Genomic DNA, 21525 nt, shown 5'->3' with positions numbered 1-21525 from the left:
AAAAAAAAAAAAAAGTCCCTCCAGCTATCGTTTTCCACCTACGCACGTACTGACACTATTAACGTGTGTGGACAGAGTGGTGTAATAATTAACGGGAAAACATGAAGACACAAGGCGGCCTCGATCATGGAAATACAGAAAGGAAAGAGGAGGGGGGAGTGTTTGTTTATTAAACATATAAATAAGCAACAAATCTGAAAATGAAGTTTTTGTTTTGTTATTTCGTTCACGTGTGTGTGTGTGTGTGTGTGTGTGTGTGTGTGTGTGTGTGTGTGTGTGTTGGGGGGAGGACGAGGGACGAGAGAGGGCTCGCGCTCCCTCCCACCGTCCGTGCGCACCGACACTGACTGCGCTCGCGCTCTCCCCTACATTCAAACATGGCGAAACTCTTTTCCATTATACCACCACCATCACCCTCATCCTCTTCCACTCCACCTTCACCACCACCATCCTTCTCCTCCTCCTCTTCATCGCCACCTTCTCTATCATCATCATCATCATCGTCGTCGTCGTCACCGTTATCTCCGGTACCGTGATGACCCGGGAGGATGGAGAAGTTGTCGGCGAGCCTGTCGGAGATCTCCTGGAGCCCGTTGGCGCTGCCGTTGGACGCGGTGGTCAGCAAGTTCCGTCTGCCCACCCTGGTCCGGCTGGCCCACGGTGAGTTGACAGCCTTCACCTGGGGAGGGAGGGAGGAAGGAAGGAAGGAAGGGTACGGGGTGGTGGGGGGAGATTCGACCTCCAGCTCGGCCGTCTTAAAGAAAGAAAAGGAGAAAAGGAAAGTTTTAAGGGGGCCATTGTGGAGTCTTTTTGCCAAACTGTTAGCTAACTCCCCCCGTCGGCTCACCGACGGTGCAACTACGGAGATGGACTGAAGTGGAAAAGCTTTAGAAACTTTTGTTTGTTTGTTTGTTTGCTTACACGGTTTTTGTGGATGTAACTGCGGCGGGACACGAGAACAAATCCGTCATAAAACAAAAAACAAAACAAAACAAAACAAAACTCGACAATCTGTGCAGCTCTTCGGTGGTGTCAAGGCTGGCGGGGAAAGTTTCCGCTTCCGGTCGAAACTGTCAAAATAAATCCTTAACCCAGCAGTGTTTTTTTTTTAATTAACATAACTAATATATATTAATTAACAACTAAATCAGAAATGGGCTGATTGTCGAAGTAATTTTCAAGCAGTTGATCTCCGACTTCGGCTTGTTTTCGTGTAAACTGAATTTGTTCGAATTATTTGACAAATCAACTCATCCCAGCAAAAGAATAATCTGCAGAATACTTTATAAAAAATTGCTTGTAAAGTGTGACTTTACAATCAAGAATTATGTTTCATGGTCTCTCAGTGACTAGAGTTTCATAACTAAGCCTACTTCTTCCAGTCATAATCTGCACACATCATTATGTTTACCACTTACGGAGATAATTCATAGATCCTTAATAATTCATTAACTAGTGAGATACAGATATGACAGACACTTTTATAGAGGGTTTCTGAACAAAGGGATTTTTCAGCTTGTTCTGCTCTTCATGAGCAATATTCTGGGCATTATCGCTGTCCACGGTTACTTTTTGGGGGTGCAGTACTTTGAAGTTTTCCTGACTTGGTGCTATTATTTTGAAACCCATATGGCCTTATTTCCGTTTTTACTTTGGTTAAATCAGGTTACCTTGATGCAGCTGCAGCAACTTTAACAGTTCACACTAACCCGGTGGCATGGAGAAGGGTCTAATTTTTTAAATTTCTTCTCAGCTTTCTATTCATCCATCTCGTGTTTTCACGCCAACGTGATTCTCCACTGAACCAGATTTGGTGGCTTTACTTTGGGAACTGGCGATGGGTGTCATGGCCAAAGTTGTTCCAGCCCAGGGAGGCCCAGGAAGCCACAAAGTGTCTGTTGTGCTGCTGAAGTGCTGCTCAATCCTTTTCATATGTAAATGCTGTAATCTGTCGGTGAATGTGGCGAATACTAACGAGCAGCGACGACCAGGAGTGGGGGTGGATGGGTGTGTGTGTGTGGAGGAGGGGGGGGGGGGGGGGGGGAACACTCCCAACTTTCCCTGGTCTGCAAAAGCGCGCACCCGAGCAGTGTCCTCGGGAATTACGCATCTTATTCCCACCGCCTGTGCGCCTGTGAGCTCCGTAGGTGTTTATTAACTGCACTAAAGTTAGCGCACAGATGTTCGTTTGTTTGCGCAGACAGACAGCCACAGATGGCGGCCAGTCACTTGCAGAATGAAGTCAGATCAACTTTAATAATGCAAACAACAACATCAGTGTTTTATGTGAATGGAGAGACTGTTCAGTGTTGTGTGTGTGTGTGGCCTCTCCAATGCTTCCTGACTGCCGTGTCATGATAGTAAATTATAACAGACCACAGACTGGACAAATATGTGTGTTTTTTATTTCACTGATATGCAGTTTGACACCACTGAGATAGTATGTCTGACTTGTGATAAGCTCCCCAGACAGCCTAGGTTAACTACCAAAAGAAAATAAATAGCTCCTCTGATTGTGATTATCTTTTCAGCAGTGGACCTGTTGTGTTTCTACATCCAGTCCCCCGTCTTCTCCATTCAGTCATCCATCAACGCGATTGGTAGACTAAAAGGTTTGAAAGTAACAGCAATCCCTCAGTAACAAGAGCAACAAAAAAAAAGTGCATCCATGTGATCTGTGGGAGAGAGAGCGTGTGTGTGTGTGTGTGTGTGTGTGTGATGGAGAAAGTGTGTGTTGTGTGATTGAATTGTACCACTGTGCTATCAGCAGAAATCAATGCTGTTGTGCTACATGATGGCTCTTGTGAAAGCAGGCGAGCTGTGTGGATGTGTGTGAGTCTGAGTTTATGTGTGTATGTATGGGGGCTGTGTAATAGTGGGTTGCCAGTTGCATAGCGGGTTCCTGATGAGTTGGTAAGGGGTGGTGAACCGTCACTGATGGTGGTAATTATTGACACTGAATCCTGAATGCATGTGCGTGTTTGTGTGCATGTGGGAAGGTGTTTTCCATTTCCGAGCCACCTACTGTGACCTTAGTTCAGCAGACTCTTTCTTTATCCCTAATCCATTTCTATGTTGATTTGTGTGTGTCTCTGTGTGTCCTCTAGGTGAATGTGTGGAGGGTCTGTCAGAGGAGGATGTGGTGCTGTTACATTCCTGTCGACAGTGGACCACAGTGACGGCCCACAGTTTAGAAGAGGGGCACTACGTCATTGGACCCAAGATAGACATCCCTTTGCAATACCAGGGTGAGCAGGCGCACACATGCACGTACACACACACACACACATCTTTTCTGCACCAGCACGGACAACCTTTTTAGCTCAAAATTATCCTCACCCTAAAAATACATGTTCTTCCATAAATGTCCACTTTCTCACAGGGGGTAGTAATAAATACACGCTTCTGTCACACGGTCAGCATTTTCCACTTGTTCTATATTTGGTGAGGAATTCACGTCTTTAGGGGGGAACGCAAACAAACATACTATCTTCTGTGTTGAGATCTTCTTTAAACCACGCAACAGCATTCAATTAAATGCAGGAATGGGGTTATCAATCGATCATTTTGATCAATCATTTAATAATGTCAGTAGTTTTTTGAAGAATTCCAAACATCTGGTGGTTCCCACTTACTTTTTTGTAAGAATTAGTTCTTTTCTTCATTGTATGATCATAAACTGAATGTACCCTAAAAGCCCACATGTCAAGAAGTGGGAGTACTCCTGCTTGTGACCTCTGATGAAAGCATTGAGCTCACAACTAGACTCTACAAGAAATGTGGAAGCTCAGTCAATGCCAATGGTTCCTAAATATTTAGAATGAGTCAGACTCAGACAATGAATGAAACTCTAACAGGCAGTGGTTTGCTGATGGACCAGCCAGTACAAACTCACGCTGGGCAGCTGAACATTGTTCATTTCCACATTGTAGTTTAAAATCTTGCGAATATCCAAAAGTTCTCCAAGTGGCAAATAAATCTAATTGTTTACCAGACTCTGTATAGTCCAGCACATTTCAGTAGAGTGAACTTAGGTTTTCCACCTAAGCTTTCAGCCATTAGCTGGCCCTGTCAAAAACTCTTACGTAAAAGAGAAAATTTTTCGTTTTACCACTTCTTTTGTTACAAAACAAAAAAATATAAAACATTCATAAATGAGCTTTAGAAGTCCATGCTGGCAGATTTTCACACTCGATTTCTCCTTGTCTTTTCCAGCCTTTATGTTATCCAAGAAAGCCAATAAGTTTCTTCACCTAATAGTTGGCCTGATGTTTTAAAGCTTCAAGGGTGTACAAAAGGGAACATTGTGTAATGGGTGACCAATATGACAACACCGCTATTCAACGAATACCACATTAAAAGCAAACCACTGTGATTTGAAGTCACGATAGAAAGCATATGAATACTCGCATTTAGAGAATTGCCATACAATCAAACCCTAAAATTAAACCCTATCCACATAAACTCATACACACACAGTCCATATTCACACTCAAGAAAACATTTACTGTAGAGGTGACTTTCCCTGACTCCTCCTGTCCATTCACTTCTTGTATTCCTGCTGAATGAGTCTAGTCAGAATGACCTCACCGGAGCTCATCCCCGCAATCCCATTCTTCGAAGTCTCCATCCAGTCACATTATTTGCTGTGTAACTGGATCTTAATGCCTCCTCTTCATTGCTTCCTCCACTGATGGAGCACAGATGTTACCTCACACTACCGCCGCCTCTCATACTCCTTTTTGTAAGAATGAAAGAACATTTGGGTGGGAGGGGGGGCATGCTGAGATCATTGTCATTTTAGACCTTTTACCATTTCACATCGGAAGTATGTGTAGCACTGCAGGGGGATTATTAACAGCTCAAAGAGCAACGTTCAAGGACTAAGACATAAACGATAAATAAGTAAAATTGTACAGAGATTTTTGTTTTGATACGAGCATTTATGAGAAGCGATGGTCATAACGCATCTCTCTATTCAGTAGTTCGTGGGCTTGCTGGATTCACATCTCATGCATATGCAAGAGAAGTGATGAATATTGGTTGTGCTGGTAAAATCACACCTTCACACATTGCAGTATATGACTAAATGCTGCCACATTAACCAAAACTGAAGCTTTTAAGAGAATAGTGATGAGGAAACTGCAATCATCTTGGACAATTATTGAGTATATTTAAAAGGTGCAAAACAGCAGCATTGTCATGACTTTGGGTTTTAAATCTTCATTGGCTTTCTTGAAATGCTTTGCTTCCATTGCTGCTCATTTCTTCCCATCAACTTGGTTCTGGCTGGGTAATAACTTTTCAGACCACCTTTATTCCTGTCTAACTATAACATGTGAGTTGCTGTTGAATCAGAGGCCACTGCCAGTGATGAGCTAATGTCTGTATGATGACTTCATACAGGAAGTCTAAATAAGCTTAGGAGGAGAGCAATATAGGATTCCCCCTGGGGACGACCAACAGGATGCTCCCTCCTTTTTAGCCTCGCCATGTCTGTCTGCATCCTCCTCTGTCCGTCAGTGAGTGGCAGGGATGACTGAAGTGTGGAGGACAGAGCAGCTGAATGATCCCTTGTCATGAATCAGTTTCAGGGAAGCAAGTGTCACCATATCCGCTCTGGTAATGTGGACATAGTTGCCAAACCCTTGGGTGAAGGGATCAGTTCTCAGCCGCAGATTTTTACCGGTGACATTTCTTTGTGTTGTTCTGAGTCTTGCTTATAGTGAAATAATCATCGTCTAAGAGTTTCCTAAAAGGAGCTAGAGTTTTGTTTTGTATAGCTGTAAACTCAGTTTCATTTCACACCCCTCCTTAACCTGTCATTTTTAAGGGAACTGGGTTGCTGGGTTTGTAGCACTTGCTGGTATTGTTCATGGGTGGAAGCGCCTTATCCTTGGGGCAGTGTTTGAATTGGAAGGCAGGGGGTGGAGGAGAAAGGGGGCGAGAGAGGAGGGAGGTGGTGGCGAGGAGCATGGTGCAGTTTGGTATTCTGCTCTGCCTTCCAGACAAAAAAAAACCCTCCAACTTTTTCTCTTTCCCTCACACACAAACAACACTTAGATCTATGAGGCGAAAAAGAGCATCCTCCGAGGTTATCGTGTTTCACTGTGAGAATAATGCGAGTGCCATTAAAAATAGTCTTTCAATGCAGCTGACTTGGAGCACATTGTGTACTCTGTAAATGGTTCTTTACAACATCTCCAAGTAGTAAGAACCAAAACAAACTTACAGTTTAAAGAACACAAAAACTCACACTAAGTGTGAAGATTTACAAACGGAGGAGGGGATGAGCAACGGAAAGAGGGGTGAAAGAGAGAGAGAGTTGTGTGTGTGAGTGTCTCCATGGTGATGTGTCTCTGCTCTGCGTGAGAATGGGGGTCCTTTACTGGTTGCTATGCCAACCCTGTTGGCTGTTGATTGGCCAAGAACTGGTGCCAGGTCATAGGTCATTGAGGTGTCTTTGTATTCTTCTCGTTCAAACAGTGCGAGTGTGTGTGTGTATGTTTGAAGTGAGACTGCAGGAAGTCAAATAAAAAAGAAAGAGAACAAATAACTTGCACCCTTTCTTTTCCTTTTTCTTTTCTTTGCTACCCAATTTCTTCCCCTGTTTCCCCTCTTTCCTTTCATCCCATCCTTTCCTCTTTACCCCGCTTTCCTCTGGCCTCTCTCCACTATTCTTATATCTTTTCCTTCTCTCCCTTCACCAACATCTTCCCTTTCCAAATCTCATCATCCTCTCTTTGTAGGCAAGTTCAAGCTGTTGGATGAGGACCGGGACATCAGAGATCCAGTACAGTATTTCTCCAGTGTGGAGGAAGTTGCTGGAGTCTTCCCTGACCGGGTCTTTGTCATGGAGACGATCACCTTTAGTGTGAAGGTTAGCACTTCTTCCACAGGCCTTACTTTATTTTACCATTTAGTAGACAGGGAATGTTGCATTCAGGTGAACACAGCCTTGGAGCAATATATTATCAATATATTATTATATATTATCAACTTGTCCACTTGTCTGTGCATGTGTATGCTGTAGGTGGTTTCGGGGGAGTTCAGCGAGGACAGTGAGCCCTACAGCTTCACTCTGCAGGCTGGAGATGAGCTGTCACTCATGGGGAAAGCAGAGCTTCTCTGTGCCACACCGTCGAAGGAAAAGACAGGATTGAGTGCGCTCCTGAGACGCCTGGGAAAGACTCCCAGAAGTAAGTTAACACCAAAGTCAGCATGCTGTTTGTATGTAACAATAAGAAAGAGAGATTTATTTGTATGGGATGAAACATTCGTCATGAAAAAGGACACGAGTGGTCTGTTCTTGGAACCTCCTAATGAGGGGTTCATATTTCTCTTTGGATTGATGGCCACTCCACCTTTCTGTCTCTGTCTCTTCAGGTAAAACTCCCTGCCTGGTCTGTATGAACCATCGCACCAATCAGAGTGTCAGCTTGCCCTTTGGCTGCCGTGGACGCTTTTGCACACGCTCGCCTCTGGAACAAGGCATGCTGGGAGGAGAGCACACGGTACGCAGCATAATCGAGAGAGTGCGCCTCCCTGTCAATGTGTCTGTACCTTCGAGACCACCACGGAACCCCTATGACCGCCATGCGGTCAGAGAGGGCCACCGCTACAAGCTGCTCAACATCGTCAGCAAGACGGTGGTACTCTGCATGGTACTTCGCCGACAGGAAGTCTCTCCCTCCCATTTCCTGCTGCTGCGATGCATGCCTAGGTTTAATGTGGCTGAGGCCTCTGTTCACACAGCGGCGCTGGAGAGCCTCCTATTGCGACACGCATTCGACCCAGATGCCTACTCTCGGGCAGTCAGAGAAACCCGGCCTGAGCTGGAGTGTATGACTGAGGAGTGTGTGAGCCCCCGGCGCTCTCGCATGTGTGTGTCGGGTCAGGACTCGTTGGCACCGGCACTGCAGCGCCTCTCACTGTGCGGGTATGGGGGTGGGGTTTCAGACAGCCTATCGCAGCGCTGTAGGGACTCTCTTGGAGAGAGACTGGGGGAGGGACCAGGTGAGGAGAGGGAGTATGTGACTCCTGAGTGGACTGAGGCTGAAATGAGGACCAGTGAGGAAATCCCTTACGAGGAACTCTGGACCAATCAGAACGCTGAGGGCTTGGGGAAGGAGCCAAACCTCATCTCCTTCCATTCGTCTTCCTCACTGGACGGTTCACTTGGTACTGTGGTGACAAGAATGTCTACACCACCACCTGTACCTCCAAAATCTGATGCTGTGAGTTTCAGTCTTCACCTGTCTTCTGTTTTTTTCCTCTTATCTGTCCACAGCAGCATCCGGCTCTTAAAAGTCAGGATGCCTGGCTTGAATTATTCATACATTACAGCTTTTAAATCTTACTGACCACACACAGACACACAGAGACAAACACACACACATACATACACAAAAAGATTTCCTGGAAAGAATGTCATACGCTCACAGCACATGAATAAATACGCCACCACCAGAGTTTCAGGCGTATGTATCATTGCTGTGTTATGGGGAATGATAGGGCATAATATCAATGGAGCCTTTGGTCTTAACAACTACTAAATTATTGACTGTACAATAAAATGATGACAACTAAGCAGCAGTCTTGGTGATGATCACGACAGAGAACATAATACACCACATTTCTTGGACTGTTGTTGTGAAAAGGCTAATGCAGAGACTTTGTTTACACTGCTCAGTATAATGATTGTGCTTGCCAAAAATTAATTGTCATTCAAACAGATTAAACTCTATGAAGTTTTCGTTTTTTACCTGCCCAGCCTTGTTGATTACTAATTTCACAACTTTAAAATTCATCTTTTGATGAATGGACTTTGTTTCTGTTGATCAAGCAAGCAAGTTTTAGCAGCAATGCAGTAATTTGAAACCTTTCCCTAATTATTTTTATGTGTTACGCTTTGCTCCTATGAAGCTTTCCATCACTCTCTGTGCAGCCTTTTGTTCTGGAATCACTTTGGGATAAAAGGAGGACATCAAATTCATTTAACATACAAGGAGCTTGTAATACATGAATATATGTAACTACATATCTGTGTAGGGTAGTTGTGTCTGCTGTTTGACTTTATCAAACTGCTTATTAATTTTCATATCTATTATTCTATTTTCACTTTACTAAGTCTGGGCTTGCATATGTAGAGTTCCTTAACAAATGTTTTAAAAGCAGAAAGCAGGGCATCATGTTTGAATAACGGTTTTTGTTGCTGTTCTGCACTGTTAGTGTTCATATGTTGTGAATACGGCATCTGTGTTTTTAAGGGAGACATTATCTTGTCTGTTTTGTCCAATGAACATTTTTCTTTTAAAGTGATGGCAGCAAGGAGCGGCGCAGACAGTGTGTGGGTGCTGATGCCTGCTATGCAGCTGGATTATACCCTGTCACACATAATGTTCTTCATTCCCTGATATTTAGCCTGCCAAGACACGACAACAGAGTGTGCATATGTCTGTGTGTGTGCGCGAAGAGCTTCCTACTGGGTGTGAGAATTTGTTTGAGGTGTAAAGGTCACCAAGTTTGACATTTACCAAGCAAAACATTGAGACAAGTCAGCGCAGGAACACACAGACACACACAAATGAATGCCTCCTGAGAGGTCAAGTTTTAGGAGTTACAGAAGTAGTTCTCATTTCCTGTCTGTGTGTGTGTTTGTGTGTAGGTGAGAGAGGAGTGCCGCTACTTGATTGCCCCTCCGGTCCCCCCTCGCTGCTCAAAAGGTGGCTCCATCTCCAGTCCAGCTCCGAGCCCACCCGTTCCACCTCGCTTCCCCAAAACCTCCACTTCCCCGAGACCCAACCTCTCTTTCTACTCCTCTGGACTTCAGGACAGGTACAGTGTGAAAGTTTTGTTGTGAGTGATAACATGCAAAGAATCAGCCTTTACAATGCCAGAAAGTCATTATCACATTAATATATTTCATAATTATTACTGTACCTGCTTCTCTGGCTTCAACGGTTTTACTTTGGACCTGTTTTCCTGTTTTATGGTACAAATGGAAGTCAAATCAGATTTATTTGTATAGCGCCAAATTATAACAAAGTTACATCAGGGCACTTCACATATAGAGCAGGTCAGTGCTCTATATGGGTAAGTGGTAAGTGCTTGTTGCAGTTTCGGCTCAATGATCAACATTAACTAATCAGCGTTTCCTAATCAAAGGATGGAACCAAATCTGGTTTTACATGTGTGGTTTAAAATTTTAACATGGGATTTATTGTGTTTACTCAGGAAAGCCTTTTTTGGAAACTGAGATTATTTTCTCGTGCTCTGTCTCAGCTGCTCACCCTCTCCAGATGCCTCACTCTACTGTTACCCATGCTCCTGGGCGGACTGTCCTGCCCCTAACCCTGCCAGTCCTGAGCCAGCCCCCGCCATCTCCACAGACAACACAGCCAATCCGCAGCCAGCACAGGCCACCTGGGCAGAGCCGTGGGTGGATTCCTTCACTTCCTCTGGACCCCGACTCAGGCCGCCACCTTCACAGAGTCGATTTGCTCCTTTTGGGGCGTTGAACCCCTTCAACCGACAGTCCCCGTGCCCTTCGCCTGAGCCCGGTGCCAATTCTACGGCTGATTCCTCTAGAGGTGCAGAGGGTGGTGGGACGTCCACAGGGGTGACTGATGGGTTGTCCCAGCTCCCTGACCCCACCTGGCGGCCTCCTGCCGATCTGTCTGCTCTGTCATTGGAGGAGGTGTCTGCGTGCCTGCGGTTCATCGGCCTATCAGAGGCCGCGGTGGCTGTGTTCCAGAGGGAACGAATTGACGGCAGCCTCCTAGTGCAGCTGACTGAGGACATCCTGTCACATGACTTCCACCTGAGCCGACTTCATGTCACCAAGATCACACAGTTCATACAGGGCTGGCGGCCCAAAATCTAAACACGCACTGTCCTGACAATGTGCCTGTTGGCTCCTGAGCCTTCCTGAATGTGCCTTCCACTGTGACCGACTGGCTGCTAAGCCCCCACTGACTGAAGCTGAGACTTTGGTGAAGGAAACCACGCCACCCTGTGATCAAACTGCAGAACTGACACTTGACTAGCTCTTATGCCACAAGTCTGACTGACTGCATAATTCCTGTCTGAATCACAGACTGGGACTAGTTTACTAACAAATGGCTACAACAGAGAGCTACATGATGAAATTGCGCTGTAGCAATTTATGTTTGGAGGCAGATGGTCAACCACAATATTTCATACTACAAGACAACAGAAAGGTTTTGAACACTACTTAAATTTGTGTGGCCTTAATGCTGCAGTCCATATAAAATCTGACAAGAAGGAAAAACATGCCTCTGGTTTAGTATTAAAAAAGAAAAAATGTTGAATAAAAATAATTACTTCACATTTTATGGGTTACACCACAGAGGGATTGGAAGTATATATATATGGCCTCTTTTACTGACTAGTATGAGATATAACATTACAGCTATAACAGTGACCAAGTGTCCCTGATTGCGTGAAAGAAATTGTTTGAATACAAAAAACCAGTGTAAGAAAATTCCTAGCCCTATGAAAGACAAAACAATTATATTGTTGAATGATGAATAATAATGCATTAAACATAACAATGGTTGTAGTGGTAATGATATTGAATAATAAAAAGGAATAATTTCATTGGAACAAAAATTTTAAAGTTTACCTTTCGAAGAAATTTGAAGAAAATTTCAACAAAAGAGGCAGTTTTTCACTAATTTCTCAAATTTTATTGATAAATTCATGATTTGTAAAATTAATCAGACGACGAATTAATAGTAGTATTAATTCCTTCATATCCTGGCCAAAATAACCAAGTTATGTGGGGAAAAAAAGGGGTACAGATTTGTCAGATAAGTCAGATCTCTTTTCTGAATGAGCAACAAGACAACTGCCAAGACTAAAAATGGTTTATGGTGAATGAATTCAGGCATCAGCTGATTAAGGGACAGATACTTTCTTCCAGTTATTCCCATCTAAATGAGGCCTGCTCAGTGAATTCTACATATGTTCTGCATCACTGGTGTTACCATCATCCAGACTGATGATAGATATGTTATACAGCTAAGAAAAGGTTAGCCTGGTTACTGTGAAAATGAAATGTATGTTGCTATAAATGTAAAGACAACTTGTTTATTCATTCTTGTGATTCTCTTGCTGCCATATAAGCTGCTGTTCTCTCATGATGTCTGAAAAAATCCTCTTTAAATTCCATATTCCAAAAATCTCCAAAGGCCATGTACCAACCTTCCTAAAACTGTCTCTCACGACATCTCTGAAACTCCATAAATGCTCCCCCAACATACACACACACACACACACACACACACATCTGCTCCTTGATCCACAACACCTACATAATGTTGATGTACCCTCTGTGATCATGTAACTGCAAGGCCACTGTAAGAAGTGCAATGAAGAAATAAATGAGAAACATAAGATGAATAGAAACTTAAAGACCTCTGAAAATCAAAGTTATTCTCTTGTTTGCTCTGGTGTTTGTCCAAAGCCGAGCTAATGACAACACACTGACAGGAGACAGTGAGGCTTGTTGAGGATAAGGCCAGATGAACTACAATTATTTCAGTGATGAAAAATAATACAACACTATGAATACGAAGGACAGATTACATGGCGACACCTGATTGATGAGGATTAAGCTTCTTCCAAGCTCAGAGATAGCCACTGCCAAACACACCTCAGGTGTCAACTTTGACCTCCTCACCCAGGAGCTCCTGTTCATCTTCATTTCCTAATGTTGTTAAATAACCGCTAGCTAGCCTGTTTGTTTTTCTTTCTAGGTTAGTATGTGACTTTCTCCAGTTTGTGCACCTCCACCTTATATAACCACGCTGATAGACTGAACAGCCATCACAGGGAAAATACGGGGTCAGTATCTTCCCCAAAGACACTTTTGACATAAGGACTGGAGGAGTCTGGGATCAAACAAGTGACCTTCTGATTAGTGGATAGCCACAGTTCTGATAGTCCTCTCCTCCGCAGGCTACATACCAGAAAGGACAGAGGAAGCAAAAAATCTTTTACAATGCACCCTTATAGACTTTTACCTGGGGAAGCAAATCACAGAAGGGTTCAGAAGTGCCATTGTTATTTATGAAGCACAGCAATGGGGTGATGGCGCACGTAGAACACACCCAGAGGGTCCACGAGCTGATGCACCAGACCCATCTTCTTTATCAGTTCTGATGTTCCTGCCTGTCAGCACCATGTCACACACTCTGGGGAGACCCACCTACACACAGATACTCACATGTGCAGACGAGCAGGTTGCAGACATTATGAGCTGATATTCCCCCAAGTGATGCTCTTGACCTTAATATATTCCAGTGGACCTCAGTAGCCACTAGCACAAGATTGTGGCAGCGCTTTCAAGCCACCGGCTGAGAACTGATTAATATGAGAGTGTGCATCTATACCATTTTAGGCCGTCTCTGAGTGCCGCCTGCTCCAGGCAGCAGTCCCAGCACGACCTCTGGTGATCTTTTTATATTTTGCTTTTGTGAGGATGCAGCAGTAGCAGGCAATCGTGAACTCACGAACTCCAGGAAAGACACAAAAGTGGGACTTGGTGCAGAAACACACAAACACCCTTTAGATTTTGGAGCCCCCATCCATGGCAGGATCTATGGATGGATGATAAGTGACTTATGAAAGCAAAGAGGCCTAATTTATAAACCACTGGGCAGATTTTTGGGGCTTTGGTACAAAGTCCATGCATACTGATGGTATTACAAGATAATCATATAAGACCTCACAGTTTGGGTGATCTATCCTCTGATATGTGCAGTAATGGTACCGGACCCTTTTGGGGTATTGACTTGTTGAAGCTGGTGTTTGTAAAAAAAGCTTAGGGAAGATTTATTAATTTATTAAGTGTTGTTCCAAATCATTATCAGTTGCATTTATCTGTCCATTCAGGGAGTCTGGAGCTGTGTCCTCAGCTCTGCGGCCTCTGCTGCCATCTCCTCCTCTGACCTCCACATGGAGGGGCAGTCCTCAGTCTCTCCATCATGCTTCTGCAGCTCATCGTAGATGCTGTCATTCCGCTCAAAGTCGCCCTTCCTCCTGGGCAGCACATGGACGTGGACGTGCCTCACGGTCTGTCCGGCTTCGGGGCCGTCCTGGATGGCGACGGTCAGCGAGGTGGCGTTAAAATGTTTCTCCACCAGGTTGGCGACTCTCTGGGTGGCGCTGAATAAATCCGCCAGCTCGTCCGGCTGTAGATCCCGAAATCGCTCCACCGGCCTCAGCGGGCACACCAACACATGTCCGGGCACCACCGGCTTCCTGTTGACCAGAGCGAATGACAGGTCGGTCTGCAGGAACACGGCCGAGGCCTTGATGAGATGCTGTCCAAACCGCAGGGTCGACATGTCGCACTGACAATCTCTGGAGATTTCTGTCCTGATAAATGAGCAACGGCAACGTCGTCCTGCAGCTAAGATGAACCCGAAGCTTCAATGTAAGCGGGGTGAAGCGTTTACTCCGGCCCCATGGCCACCTCTCATCCTCACCGGTGGCAGCGCAATATGCGGAAGTCGCGTCGAAGCCTAACGAACTATTGCCTTTACGTTTCTCCGTTTGGCTTTTTATTCAATAAAAATAAAAATGGTTTATTATTATTGTTTTCTAATATTTTCTCATAATATTTACTACTAATCACAAGCAGGTATTTAAATAATAAAATAGTTACCGGTGTATTTTTTTTCTTCAGGCATTGACTTGGGCACCAACACGCGGCCGGGTCCTTGGGAGCGGTTAGCAGGGATTGTAGTCCGGTAGCTCTGCTGAAGCTCCTGATCGTTTTGACTGGGAGGAAAAGACGTGACACACGCAGAGGTAAGTTCCAACCTTTCTGTTAAAACTGACGTTAAGAAAGAAAAAAAAATGACGAGGTGTCTTTGCTGCAAATACGAGTCTCCACATAAAAAACAAAACGAATTAGGTCACAGTTGAATGGAAACTTTTGCTAACAAGCAGCTAGCTTTAGCTTCCAGTTCCGTTGTGCGTGTTGTTTTAGCAGATGTAATGATGTTTTTCAGTAGAGTAGCACTTTTTAGTTTTTTTGGAAACAAAGGCTCAGTTGATCTGTAAACTCACTGACTGCCCTAATTGTGCATCTCCGACCTGTTACGGTGCAGAATATGAATCTAGGTGAAGGGTCACAGCTGGGCTGGGTGACCGACATTAATATGTCAGTCCATGCAACATAATAAAACCCAGTTTCAAGCCTACATCAGTATCCCAACTCAATTGATATATTTCGAAATTCATGAAAAAAAATATATTAGTTATGTATATCAAGCTAAAAGCAAAAAAATAAAATAGAAATGACCCATGAGGGTCTGCACAGTCACAGCCTTGGTACTCTGGGATTCAGACCGGCAGCTCACAGTTTCTCACCAAGCTGACCTTTTACCCACAGAGGTGCCAGCGTATGTCACAATGGTTGCACATACTGTACAGCCCACACTGGTTGTACACAGTGTCAGATGAAGTAAAAGTAGCAATAGCACAGCGTGGAAATACCTGGTTGTAAGTAAATCTTGGTCTGATGGTGTGGAAGTTTTAGCTTTACAAACTAGTGTGATACAACAGGCCCTCTATAATCCTATTTCTGTTTTTGTGAAAACTGTTTAGAGAGGTACACACTGAAGCATGAACATGCATGACCAGGTATTAATGGGCCATAATTCTTGTGACAAATTTGCCATATTATTTTTTTCCATGCAGAACAACATGGCTTCTATGTTGCTGAAATCGATGCGGACCTGCTCCGTCAGCCCATCCTGGGCAGTGAGGCTTGGTAAGTCGTATGCATCGTTCTTTTTACAAGTTTAACAGATTCTAAACTATGTCAAAGCAACAGGAAACAAGAGAATACAGTTATCACTGCTTTTTTTTTTTTTTTTTTTTTACTTCAGCGTGTTGCTATATGATCTTTAGTCACTGACACTTTTGCGTATTCAGGCTCTATAATGATCAATGATAATTGAAGATCCAATCTAAAATGTAAACGTTTGACTGACAGACCTTAGACTGTGCAGATCCAAGTTGCACAAACACGGCTTGTGTTATTTTCTAGCGTGCACTGTTCGTTACGGGAGATGTTTGAAGTATTTTAAACTGAAGATGATGAGGAATATTTTTCTGTGTGTCTCAGGGGCACGTTCTGTCAGTACGACACCCCAGCTTCAGGCTCAGGGTAAGTCAGTACTAAAATGGCATAAATATGTGTTATAATCTTGTGGAAATCAAACTTTTCACAAACATTTCAAGTTTCTATTTTTTGAATAATTTATCTGTCTGGACCGAACTTGTTGGTGGAATGTAAATGGGTGGAAATTGATTCCGCAACTCACAATTGTCAGAGCCTTATTGTGTCTCCTTATTTTTTCTTCCTTTCAGTTCAGACAAAAAGCAAGAAGACACTAGCTCGGCCTGGTGTGAAGAACATAGTACTGGTGGAGGGAGTTCGAACCCCTTTCCTGATGTCTGGAACCACGTACGTCTTTTTATTTAATTTATTTTATTAAATAGTCAAAGAAAACCTCTCAAAGGCCTGAGAGTTAAACCTGCTCTTGTTTGTATTTATAGATATGCTGATCTAATGCCACATGACCTGGCCAGAGCAGCCCTGCAGTAAGTGTGTTCTGTTACCTCTATCATAAGGCAAGCAAGTCCATCATGAGCAGTTTTTCCAACACATTAGATTGAGGTCAAATCTGCTGTGCAGTTGATCCCATTAACTCCCTATTGGAACCTCAGTTTTTTAAATGCTGGCCACCAAGCACCATTGGCAATAGAGACTAGCCTATGTCCACTTATTTTTTTGTTTGATTAAATGCTAATTTCAATTACAGTAACTTAATTACTTTCTGAATTGATCCATTAGATCAAAAGTAATTTCTCTTCTCTCCAAAAAAATCCTGTATTTTTGTCTTGTAAAATCCCAAAGGTGTATTAAAATTCATGGCCCTGGGTACATGATGGGTAACAAAGGTCTTATGGCTGACCTTCAGATGTAACAGTGAGTCATGTTTTAGTTTATACAGGCTTGAATCAGTTATGAATAAAACAACTGCAATTGCAAAAGAGCAACAATGTGACTGAGCTGTGTGTTTTAGGGCGATGTGTTTAGTTTGGTAATTTATCATGTAAGATATTGTTTTGTTGGTGCTACAGGGATTAAAAATAATTCCATCTGGGCTTCTGTAGGGGTCTGCTGCACAAGACGGGTCTACCAAAAGATGCTGTAGACTACATTATCTATGGAACAGTCATCCAGGAGGTCAAGACCAGCAACGTGGCAAGAGAGGTAGACTGCCACAAAGCATAATCACACACGCATAATATCCACAAAAGAAGCATTTTGGTTTTTGCATCAAATGTTTCACATTTGTGTGCACTGTTGTGCACCACCTTCATATTTTACTGTGATTTCAGGCAGCACTGGGTGCGGGCTTCTCTGACAAGATCCCAGCTCACACCGTCACCATGGCCTGCATCTCTTCCAACCAGGCGATGACCTCAGGTACATCAGGGGTACAGACTTCACACCGGGCCTCTTCCATTTCACTGTATGTATGCTTTTTGGGTGTTTTGGTATGTTGTTTGACCTGTTTGGCTTTTTGTTCTTTCTCCCTCTTTCCAGCCGTTGGTCTGATTGCAGCAGGCCAGTGTGACGCCGTGGTTGCAGGAGGGGTGGAGTTCATGTCTGATGTTCCCATCCGTCACAGCCGTAAGATGAGGAAGACCATGCTGTCCCTCAACAAAGCAAAGACCCTCGGTCAGAGGCTGAGTCTGATTGGCAGCATCCGACTGGCACACCTCTCCCCAGAGGTTGGCGGGGTCTCTTGACTTCACTTTGTTAAAACAGTTTCCGAGGTCTTTTCTTTTTCATCTTCAGCATGCAATAAAGCGTTTCCCCCTGTAATGTCCTGTATAATGTGTGTGTAGCTTCCTGCCGTGGCTGAGTTTTCCACGGCTGAAACCATGGGCCACAGTGCTGATCGTCTGGCTGCTGCCTTTGGGGTCTCCAGACTGGAGCAGGATGAGTTCGCCCTGCGATCACACTCACTCGCCAAAAAGGCCCAGGATGATTCTCTGCTGCAGGACGTCATCGCCTTTAAAGTTCCAGGTGAACACTGCCTCACCATTTTAACCGAAACGTATGAGAACAATTAAAGGCCTGGGGAAACAGCTGTGTATAGCTGAAATAATTCATCCATTCATCTTGTACCGCTTATCCATATTCGGGTCGTGGGGGATACTAAAAAAATATATCTATATAATTTACTTTTTTTTGTGTGTCTACCTTAGAAAGATTGGCAGCTGTTACAACAGAGGCTATTGGGGTATTTTAAAATAACCAATAATTACATTTACGCAGCAAACATTTAATTCAGTCAATTTTTTTCTGACCTTGAAAAAATATACATGACAGGAATGAAACAAACTCTAGCATGTCAAAGATGCTCTTGAGTTTTTTAATTGAGATTTTTGTCTCCAAGGTCGCGACATTGTTTTCAAGGACAACGGCATCCGTCCATCCTCCATGCAGCAAATGGCCAAACTAAAGCCTGCCTTCATTAAACCTCACGGCACAGTCACCGCCGCTAACTCTTCTTTCTTGGTAAATGAACACACACACACACACACACACACACATAATCTCAGTGTTGTTAATTCCTCCTTCCTGCTTCAAAACCGCCTTCAGCATAGACATCAGCATCTGTCTCTGTGTGTAAAAGAAACACACAAAGCTATGCACACTTCAAGCCACAAAAACAAAGCTGCAATTTACCTGAAGCAAGATACTGTTAAAATTTGGCTGAGGATGGTGAGTCTCTTCAGTTCAGACAGCCACACTTTGGCTTTGTGTTTACAGTCAGCTGAAGCACTCTTTTGGGCTTTACGGTCATGCTTTCTGACAACAGTAAAATAACATGTATTGCCCCAGCCCAAACGATCTCCCCAGATTTCTTCCAACAAGCAGAAACAACCTGCCCTGGCTGTAAGTGAACTGTTGTTTGTGTGTGTGTGTGTGTGTCATCAGACTGACGGTGCCTCTGCTGTGCTTATCATGTCTGAAGAGAAAGCTTTGGCTATGGGTTACAAGCCTAAAGCCTACCTCAGGTATCTCACCCTCTCCATTAGCTATGACAGCCTCAATTTCCCCGGTGCTGCTATTTCAGATGACGTGCTAATCATGTTATGTTTTTATCCTGGCAGAGACTTTGTCTACGTGTCCCAGGACCCCAAAGATCAGCTGCTTTTGGGGTGAGGCTCACTGTGTTCTTAAGTTTTCACTGATTTGCAGTTTAAAAAGTCTCCTGATGGAGTTTTAACTTAAGTGAGTTTAAAGTTTTTATATTTATCACAGGTTTAATGAGAACATCTTAAACATTTGCAAAAACAAGGAGCTGTTTTCTCTAATTGCACTGTGATACCTAACCGTGTGTGTTTTGTAGGTTAAGAGAAATCTCATTTTGAGGTGTTTTGCTCATTTGAATCCAAAAAATTCAGAACAACAAAGTTAGTCTGAACAAGTTATTCTGCTTTCTGTTTGACACTTGCAGGCCAACATACGCTTCGCCCAAAGTCCTCGAACGGGCCGGCTTATCAATGAGTGACATCGATGTCTTCGAGTTCCACGAGGCATTTGCAGTAAGTGATCACAAAAAGCACCGTGAGCTGATGTACAGGTTTTCGTTGCTTTACTTCATTAATGCCAGTCTCCTAGGTGTTTTAAGTCTTAGGTAGGTGGTGTATTTTCTACATAACTGAACTCGAATCTATGAAGCCAGCTGTAGTGTGTGTTATTCATGGACATCAATGTTGGAGAAAGATTTGATTGGCCTTTTTCATAGCTCACACTTTGAATCATCAAAAATCAGTTATTTCAGCCTTGTATGTGTGCTAACGCTCTGGATCTATATTTCTGTGTTTTTCCAGGGCCAGATTATGGCAAATCTGAAGGCTATGGACTCAGATTGGTTTGCCCAGACATACATGGGAAGGAAATCAAAGGTAAAGATGGCTAATGTTGGATCAATAGATTAGAACAGATCTACTGAGGAAACGATTTTACATTGGATTTTGGTATGGGTAAACATTTGTAGTGTAATACAAAAATTGGAAAACTTCACTTTGGTCTCAGTGAAAATGGTTTCAAAATGAGAAGCTTTTGTTTATTTTTGGATACATAATGTTTTAAAAAGTACTGTGACTAAATAATAAAAAGTGATGAAGCAGACATAAGTATTTTTATTTAATATAAAGTGAGATTCCTTTTTTTTTTTTTTTTTTTTGATTAAAATTACACTGAGATCGTTTATGGCACAAGAATCACTATTTCGTCTCCTCAATAAAATGGAAAAGCCCTTACCTGAGCTTTAACCATGGCAGCTGGTGTGTTCCCTCCTTCTCTGAGCAAATATCGATCCTGACCAAATTTGTCTTTTTTTTTTTTTTTTTTTTTTTTTCCTTTCTAGGTGGGCACTCCCCCCATGGAGAAGTTCAACCTGTGGGGAGGCTCTCTGTCTTTGGGTCATCCGTTCGGCGCCACAGGCTGCAGGCTGGTAACCACGGTGGCACATCGGCTCAAGAAAGAGGGAGGACAGTACGGACTGGTGGCGGCTTGTGCTGCCGGAGGACAGGTAAACCAACGCAGAGACATTCATCCGAGCAGCAAAATGACACTGACTCACGCAACTAATCTCTCCGTTCAATTTGTGTGTTTTCCAGGGTCACGCCATGGTGATCGAGGCCTACCCCCAGTAAAGCAATTAAAGCACCATCTGTAACGTGATCTCATCACGACGGCTACACACACACACTAACATGCAGTCATCAGTGTACTAACTAGCACCACTTTGCCTTGATCGGAGAGGAGTCTAAAACTGTATGTGAATGTGCGAAAAGAAGCTCATGTAAATTAAACGTTGTTTAAAGGCTGTTAAATTATAGCAGGATGGAGCCGAGGATCTTCTGCCTTTTGATTTTGTAGACTTTGAGACGCATCATTGCAGAATTGTCGCTGGGTGGAATGTAACATAGCGAAGTTTAAGCACTCAGAGGAGCTACAATGCTAAGGTTTATATACGTTGTGATATTTTTTTTTTCTTATAAACTGTGGAAATTAAACGATCTGATGATAACCACACTGGCACTTTCTGTGTTTCTTCTTCTTTCCTACCTCTGAAATAGCGTTCTGTTTATGGCCAGCACATATTGTAACTGTACCCTGAAACTGAGGCAGCTAAATGGGATCTAGCCATCATTCATTAAAATGTCCTGTTAGCTGTATATGCACAAGGATTATTTGGAGCAATTTAACTCAGTATTTTTAATTGCTGCCTTTATCATTTGTGCAATTCTAATAATCCTCTAAATTGTAGGGGGTTTTTTTTCTACCTTGAAAATGTGAATATTTTCTAGTTTTCTTTGTCCTTTCATGAAAGTAAGGGGGACATTTTGGCGCTTTGAGCTTATCAGACAAAACATGCAACCCACAAAAGG

The 21525-nt window shown here is 43.4% G+C and overlaps 3 protein-coding genes across 4 annotated transcripts; 2 read left to right on the top strand and 1 right to left on the bottom strand.

The window, feature by feature from the left end:
* The first annotated feature begins 337 nt into the window (after positions 1 to 337).
* Positions 338 to 12388, top strand: gareml (GRB2 associated, regulator of MAPK1-like). The gene is made up of 7 exons (XM_029496223.1): positions 338 to 660; positions 3108 to 3248; positions 6750 to 6880; positions 7034 to 7199; positions 7387 to 8237; positions 9668 to 9837; positions 10285 to 12388. Exons 1-7 carry the CDS (start codon positions 549 to 551, stop codon positions 10883 to 10885), a joined length of 2172 nt encoding a protein of 723 aa, XP_029352083.1. The 5' UTR covers positions 338 to 548; the 3' UTR covers positions 10886 to 12388.
* On the bottom strand, positions 11703 to 14523 carry fhit (fragile histidine triad diadenosine triphosphatase). Of its 2 annotated transcripts, XM_029497093.1 has the most exons (2): positions 14091 to 14523; positions 11703 to 14024 (listed from the first exon to the last, which is right to left on the bottom strand). In XM_029497093.1, the coding sequence occupies exons 1-2, from the start codon at positions 14373 to 14375 to the stop codon at positions 13917 to 13919; spliced, it is 393 nt and encodes a 130-aa protein (XP_029352953.1). In that variant the 5' UTR covers positions 14376 to 14523; the 3' UTR covers positions 11703 to 13916. The 2 variants fall into 2 exon arrangements, with proteins under 2 accessions (XP_029352953.1, XP_029352952.1); XM_029497092.1 differs by having other exon boundaries at positions 11703 to 14523.
* Positions 14524 to 14755: 232 nt separating this feature from the next.
* On the top strand, positions 14756 to 21175 carry hadhb (hydroxyacyl-CoA dehydrogenase trifunctional multienzyme complex subunit beta). Its single transcript, XM_029496528.1, has 16 exons — positions 14756 to 14841; positions 15736 to 15808; positions 16166 to 16207; positions 16411 to 16507; positions 16600 to 16644; positions 17221 to 17320; positions 17449 to 17536; positions 17657 to 17844; positions 17962 to 18142; positions 18516 to 18637; positions 19061 to 19140; positions 19237 to 19284; positions 19584 to 19671; positions 19960 to 20034; positions 20499 to 20663; positions 20752 to 21175. The coding sequence occupies exons 2-16, from the start codon at positions 15742 to 15744 to the stop codon at positions 20785 to 20787; spliced, it is 1422 nt and encodes a 473-aa protein (XP_029352388.1). The 5' UTR covers positions 14756 to 14841; positions 15736 to 15741; the 3' UTR covers positions 20788 to 21175.
* Positions 21176 to 21525: the final 350 nt, after the last annotated feature.

This window comes from Echeneis naucrates, chromosome 24 (assembly GCF_900963305.1).
Source record: "Echeneis naucrates chromosome 24, fEcheNa1.1, whole genome shotgun sequence".
In the NCBI taxonomy this organism is placed as follows: Eukaryota; Metazoa; Chordata; class Actinopteri; order Carangiformes; family Echeneidae; genus Echeneis; species Echeneis naucrates.
The sequence above is the reverse complement of the archived record's forward strand: the minus strand, read 5'-3'. Positions and strand labels throughout refer to the sequence as shown.

Excerpts from the sequence above, each read along its gene's own strand:
- gareml (XM_029496223.1), top strand. The coding sequence starts at position 549 with ATGGAGAAGTTGTCGGCGAGCCTGTCGGAGATCTCCTGGAGCCCGTTG. Across the intron at positions 8,238-9,667 it reads TACCTCCAAAATCTGATGCT|GTGAGAGAGGAGTGCCGCTA; the intron begins GTGAGTTTCAGT and ends GTTTGTGTGTAG. Across the intron at positions 9,838-10,284 it reads TCCTCTGGACTTCAGGACAG|CTGCTCACCCTCTCCAGATG; the intron begins GTACAGTGTGAA and ends GCTCTGTCTCAG.
- fhit (XM_029497092.1), bottom strand. The coding sequence starts at position 14,375 with ATGTCGACCCTGCGGTTTGGACAGCATCTCATCAAGGCCTCGGCCGTG.
- hadhb (XM_029496528.1), top strand. The coding sequence starts at position 15,742 with ATGGCTTCTATGTTGCTGAAATCGATGCGGACCTGCTCCGTCAGCCCA. Across the intron at positions 16,508-16,599 it reads TTCCTGATGTCTGGAACCAC|ATATGCTGATCTAATGCCAC; the intron begins GTACGTCTTTTT and ends TTGTATTTATAG. Across the intron at positions 19,672-19,959 it reads AGTTCCACGAGGCATTTGCA|GGCCAGATTATGGCAAATCT; the intron begins GTAAGTGATCAC and ends GTGTTTTTCCAG.